General features: G+C 55.0%; 1 protein-coding gene across 5 annotated transcripts in view; it reads left to right on the forward strand.

Moving 5' to 3' along the window:
- The window catches only part of GNB1 (G protein subunit beta 1), a 95,572-nt gene extending 90,174 nt beyond the window's left edge, over nucleotides 1-5,398 (forward strand). The window contains exons 8-11 of one of the 5 annotated variants that reach the window (XM_029217275.1): nucleotides 565-766; nucleotides 1,402-1,618; nucleotides 3,322-3,437; nucleotides 3,676-5,396. In XM_029217275.1, the coding sequence (XP_029073108.1) occupies nucleotides 565-766; nucleotides 1,402-1,618; nucleotides 3,322-3,428 (526 nt within the window). In that variant the 3' untranslated portion in view covers nucleotides 3,429-3,437; nucleotides 3,676-5,396. Of the gene's footprint in view, nucleotides 1-564; nucleotides 767-1,401; nucleotides 1,619-3,321; nucleotides 3,438-3,672 lie in introns of all 5 variants that reach the window. The other 4 variants (XM_029217277.1, XM_029217274.1, XM_029217273.1 and 1 more) reach the window with 4 other exon arrangements.
- The last annotated feature ends 602 nt before the right edge of the window (nucleotides 5,399-6,000 follow it).

The raw sequence follows: 6,000 nt of genomic DNA on the forward strand, positions 1-6,000 counted from the left end.
AGCACAGAAACAGCACACGCTGTCCTCGCGGCACTGCTGTGTCTCACCTTTGACTGCCCTCCGTGTAGCCACCCAAGCTGACGGCTGTGGGCCCGAGCTTAGCTCTGCCGCCGCTGAGTGACCCCAGTTAAGGGCCGTCATCTCCTCGTCCCAGCCCGTGGGACCCTGGAAGGCATGGAGCTGGCAGCAGCAGGGAGCGCGTTTTCTGTCCAGCCTGGGATGGCAGCCGGGAGCTTCCTGCTGCCCCTCGCTGAGCCCACGCGGGGAGCCGCATGCGTCCCTCCTTGAAAGGGACTCGGGCTCCCTCTTTTGTTGGTGTTTGAGTTGACGTGGAAATCACAGTTACCGTAAAGCCCGTGGGCGTGTGCTCATCTGTATTGTGTTTGTTTACTGCGCTTATTCGTTTGCTTTGTAACAAACCCTTCTAAACAAAGTCGGATTACAGGTTTTAGATTTGTCTTAAGTGCAGACGTTTACTGCAGTCCTGGGGGGTTTGAAGGACCGTTTGTCACAGGACTAGTCCCCTGAGCAAGTGGGGTGACCGCTGTCATTGCTCTGCTCCAGTGCCCTGTGGGACATTGAGACCGGCCAGCAGACGACCACGTTCACTGGACACACCGGCGATGTCATGAGCCTTTCGCTCGCTCCGGACACCAGACTGTTTGTCTCTGGTGCTTGTGATGCTTCAGCCAAACTCTGGGACGTGCGAGAAGGGATGTGCCGGCAGACCTTCACCGGCCACGAGTCCGACATCAACGCCATCTGTGTGAGTTGGGGTCCGAGGTGCGGGTCGGGGGCCCTTCGCCGGCCGTTAGCAAGTTAGAGTCCTTCTCTGGAGCCACGGGCTGCATCGTCAAATTTGAAGACGTTTTCAGGATTAGATGGTCTCTCTTTTCTCTGCAGATACAGTCAAATTGAAAAAAACTCCCTGTGGGATACTTAGCTGTGACTTGATCTGTCCTTGCTGAGGCCTGGTGTATCTCCCGGCCTTGGGGTGACCAGTGACTGTATCACGCGGCTTCCCCCATCAGGGGACGGGCAGCGCCGCGGCTGAGCCCCTTGGCCCAGCTCTGCGGGGGCGCGCGGGGCGCGGCGGTTGAGGGAGCCTGCCCTTGTCCCCGGCACCGTGACAGGCGGGCCCGGTCTCGCGAGGAGCCGTCCTCCTCGGGTTCAGCCTGGCTGCCAGCAGCCTGCAGGGAGCCCAGCCCGTCAGTGATGGCCACTCTCCCGCTGCTCCCTTGGGAGGACGAATGGGGAGGGGAAGCCGGCTCTTTGGGGAGGACGAGCACGTCGCGCCACCCCCGTGCGGGGCCCGCAGTCGCTCTGCTGTCGGGCAGTTTACGTTCGCAGTATTTCTTTCTGTGCATTTGCAAATCATCTTGGTTCGCTTTCTCTCTCCAGTTCTTTCCAAACGGCAATGCGTTTGCCACTGGCTCGGACGACGCTACCTGCAGGCTGTTCGACCTCCGTGCGGATCAGGAGCTCGTGACTTACTCCCACGACAACATCATCTGTGGGATCACCTCCGTGTCCTTCTCCAGGAGCGGGCGCCTCCTCCTCGCGGGGTACGACGACTTCAACTGCAACGTCTGGGACGCCCTCAAGGCCGACAGGGCAGGTAGGCAGCAGCTGCGCCTGGCCGGCTGAGACGCGAGCTGAGACGTGTGGGCCCGGCAGGGGGACAGGAGGCAGGCCAGTGGCGGCGGGTTCTCGGCCGCTGTGCGGCACACGGTGGGCAGGAACGGGCCAGCCACGTGGTCTTCACAGCCCCCCTCCCGTCGGGCCTGTTGGAAGCACAGACTGGAGCTCACACGTGAAAGGCAGGCGAGAGGTGTGTCCTTCCCAAGTGCATTAAAACGCAGGTTGTGCAAAAGACAAGAACTTGCAGTGTTGAAGACGGGGGTTCAGGCGCCTGAATGCTCCATGAGCATCAGCTCATGGAGTCTTCAGTGCCGGAGAGGGTGGGGAAGGGAGCGTGGCTCCGAGCCCGTGGCCTCCCGCTCTGGGTGGGTCTGTCTGCTTCCCGCTCTGCATTGAGCCCCTCTTGCCTCTCCTGCTCCCCCACGTGCCCCCAGCGCCCGCGGCCTCTGCCCCGACAGTGCCTGCTGACACTCAGAGGAGTGCAGGAGGCGCATGGGGGTGCTCTGAGATGTGGCTCGGATTCCTCTGGAAAAATGTGGAACTTTCTGGCTGATGACTGCTGAGTGTCGACAGGAGGCCCTGCCTGTCTTGGGGGGCGGGGTTCACTCTGTGATATCCCAGAGGCCCTCCCTCAGCGTCCATCACCAGCCTTCTGTATTCTGTGCTCTGCACCAGGCCCCGGGCATCACGAACAAATGAAGAACAGCCTACAGCCTTCACTGTCGTGCTGTATCTTTGTTGTGCTTTCTGTTGCTTCTTTTTTTTTTTTTTTTTTTTTTCGGGAGATGGGCCGCTCACTGCTGTGGCCTTTCCCGTTGCGGAGCGCAGGCTCAGCGGCCATGGCTCACGGGCCCAGCCGCTCCGCGGCATGTGGGATCTTCCCGGACCGGGGCACGAACCCGCGTCCCCTGCATCGGCAGGCGGACTCTCAACCACTGCGCCACCAGGGAAGCCCCTCTGTTGCTTCTTTTAAATAAATTTATTTATTTTTGGCTGCGTTGGGTCTTCGTTGCTGCGCACGGGCTTTCTCTAGTTGCGGAGAGCAGGGGCTGCTCTTCGTTGCGGTGCACGGGCTTCTCATTGCGGTGGCTTCTCTTGTTGTGGAGCATGGGCTCTAGGCGCGCGGGCTCAGTAGTTGTGGTGCACGGACTTAGTTGGTCTGCGGCATGTGGGATCTTCCCAGGCCAGGGCTCGAACCCGTGTCCCCTGCATTGGCAGGCAGATTCTTAACCACTGCGCCACCAGGGAAGCCCCCTGTTCCATTTTTTATTTAAGCATTTTACCGTCGGGAGTGCTCAGGAGTCGGTGCAAGAGGCCCTAGGTTGTTCAGTGTGTGTGTTAGTGCCTTTCAGTTGTGTGTGTTCCTTGTTGTCATGCTGTTATCCACGTGTCTTGATAACAGACACGTTGCCAGATTCTCCAGTGTGTTTTCCTTCTGTGTGAATCCCTCCCGCGGCCGTGGGCACGTCCACCATGGGAGAGGAGCACGCTGACCCTTCCTCACCTTGGACAAGTGTGGGCATGAGCTTCAGTTTAGTTTCCACTTGACCAGGCTTCCTCTCCTTCCTGGTGCCCTTTCCTCACCACTGAGGCCTGGCAGGGACTGAACCTTGGGGGCTTCTGGGTCTGCTTCAGGGAGTGGCTGGATCCAGGGGTGACCGTGCTGTCATCTGCTCCCAGGGGTCTTGGCCGGGCATGACAACCGCGTCAGCTGCCTGGGGGTGACTGACGACGGGATGGCCGTGGCAACAGGGTCCTGGGACAGCTTCCTCAAGATCTGGAACTAACACCAACAGGTAAGGAGCAGCCCCGTGCCCTCCCTGCTTGTAGCTCTATGTATGAAATTATGGGTCGGGGTTTGTAAGATTAATTTGGATGTAGTTGATCTGGACTTGTGGGCACGTGAGCATTGGTGTCAGCTTGGAGCACTTCCTGTGCCCTCAGCCGCGAGCGGGTGCACCCATCATACTGACTGTGCACCTGCGCCAGGGTGTCCGTTTCTCTTCATGTTTCTCTAAACTCTGTTTAAAGCAGCAGGTGGACGCCGCTGTGACTGGAAGACCATTCCAACCTTGGAGCGTTACAGTGATAGCATTTCCAATCCACCCCTACTAACGCGGATGCCCTGCACCCCTCAGAACTTCAAAAGGGCAAGACCTTTTCCCTTCACTTATTGCTGAAACCAAGAGCACAATTCCCATTAAGAGAAGAATCTCTGTGCTGTAAACTAAAACAAATCGTGCATTCCTTCCGGGACCATTGTCATTGTTTTTCTTTTTTTGTTTGTTTTTCTTTTTTTTTTTTTTTGTCTTGAATGAATTTAAAAGGAAATACTATAATAAAAATGTTAACCAGAAGGTAAACTTGAGTGTAATTGTAAGGCAGACACACTTTTCTACTAGTTTCTTTGAATTCTAGATCAGTGATCCTGTTTTGTGATGTTCATGGCGAACAAGTTGAGGACTTCATCTTGTAATTGATTCTAAGTTTCAGATTGTGTTTGTAACAGGATTTTGCAGACATTCATATTTCCTTCTTAAAATATATTCCTTTCTGTTCAGTAGTTAAACAGAGAAAGAGGGTCTAGTGCAGCCTCTCTGGAATTGTTAATGATGTACATTTAGTCCCTAGTTTTTTTACTTTTCGTCTCGTGTCACATGATGGTTGTGTGCACACACGGCATAGAAGGGTGATGCTGAGAAGCCAAGGAACAGAGCACGCGCCGTGGACGAACAGTGAACACCAGTTAGGCACCTTTGCTCCCCAACCCGCCCTCTCTACCTTCTCAGTTCAGTTTTTAATCTCACCCTGGGTCTCCTTGTGAAGTTGGAGGGAAGTTTATACAACAGCAACAGCGCGACACTACCGTGTGCCCCACCCTGACCGTCAGGAGCCTCTGCTCTCAAGCGAGGTGCCCGTCCTGTGCTTGGATAGTCAGTCAGTTATTTGTGTATGAAACAATGTACAAATCAATGTTTTGAAAATAATGATCTCAAACTTTCTAAGTTAAATTTTAAAAAATTTGATCGTTTGCCATATCGGGTGGGTTTACTCTTAGAATCGCATGCTGTAGAAATGCTCAAAAGTGCATATAGGACTCAGTCCTTAGATGTTCTCTTTCTTTTCAGAAATAACCTCTTTAAAGCTGTAACCATTGCTCCTCTGTGCACACGCATCGCATCGGAAGCCGTGCAGCCAGCGGCTCTACACACTCACCTAGCGGGATATTCACTGTTTTCTTTATTCCTTTAAAAATAAGTCCTGTTCCAAACGATTGCTGTTGGAATTGGGGGGTGGGGCGGGGTGGTACAGGGAATGGAGACCCCGGCCTCCCTTTGTGGATTCCTCACAGCCCGGCTCTCCCGTGGAACCAGCCTTTTGCACCGAGGCAGACCATTTTTCTAACATGCAGACGTCCCTGGTTTTGTGCGCGTCCAGTGTGGAGCAGTGGCGTTGGGACGGCGCAGGCCTCCTCCCCGCACCAAGCACTCCCGTAGAGGCAGCAGCGGCTTCTCCATCCTGTGTTTGCACCATCCTGTGTGCCCTGTGCCCTGGACCCGCAAAGAGTGGGACAAGCACCACCACCCCCCACCCCAGCCCTACCCCCCTCGGCACCCCTGTAGAGCTCTCTGCACCCTGTCCCTCACCTTTTGTATTTAATTTTAAAGTCAGTGTACTGCAAGGAAGCTGGATGCAAGATAGATCCTATATTCACTGTACTGTTATTTAAGATGTAATAAAGCAGTTTGACATGAGGGATTTTGGCGTGGCTGCTCATTTGTGGGGCTGTTTCGGTGTCTGGGGGGCAGCTGCCCTTCCCTGGCTGCCCCCTCTTCTGCCCATGTGATTTTTTGTCCCCCTCACAGAGAGTCCATGAAAGGAGCGGCCAGTCCTCAGATGGGCCCGCAGAGCAGCAGCATGCCACCCAGCCCTGGCCCCCTGTCACCACCCAAACCGTGGTCCTCTCATCCCCCGGCAGCGTGAGTCTCCCGAGTGGCTGTCCGACCTTTCTCTCCTCTCTGAGCCTCTGCCCCTACTGGTGGCCCTCCCCTACTCTTCCCTCCCTAAGATACTAAGGACGTTACTCCGGAGACATACTTCCCTTCAGATGATAGAACAGTTTTCATCTTTGTCCGAATGAAAAGACCTGCATCTTGCAAGAAAAAATGAGCATCTGCCCCACACCCACGAGAAGCAAACACTTCACTGCATGTCAGTGAGGAAGCCTCTCACTCCACCGCTTCCCTGGACCCCAGCCCTGCCTTCTGTGCCTTCGTGCTAAAGGACATGATTTTCTTTTAGTCCGAAGTATTCTGTGTAAGGTTATGAAGGGTAACTTGGTAATTCCCACGGGTCAGA

Source organism: Monodon monoceros, unplaced genomic scaffold (assembly GCF_005190385.1).
Source record: "Monodon monoceros isolate NGI ecotype Baffin Bay Population unplaced genomic scaffold, NGI_Narwhal_1 Super_Scaffold_12, whole genome shotgun sequence".
NCBI classification, from domain to species: Eukaryota; Metazoa; Chordata; class Mammalia; order Artiodactyla; family Monodontidae; genus Monodon; species Monodon monoceros.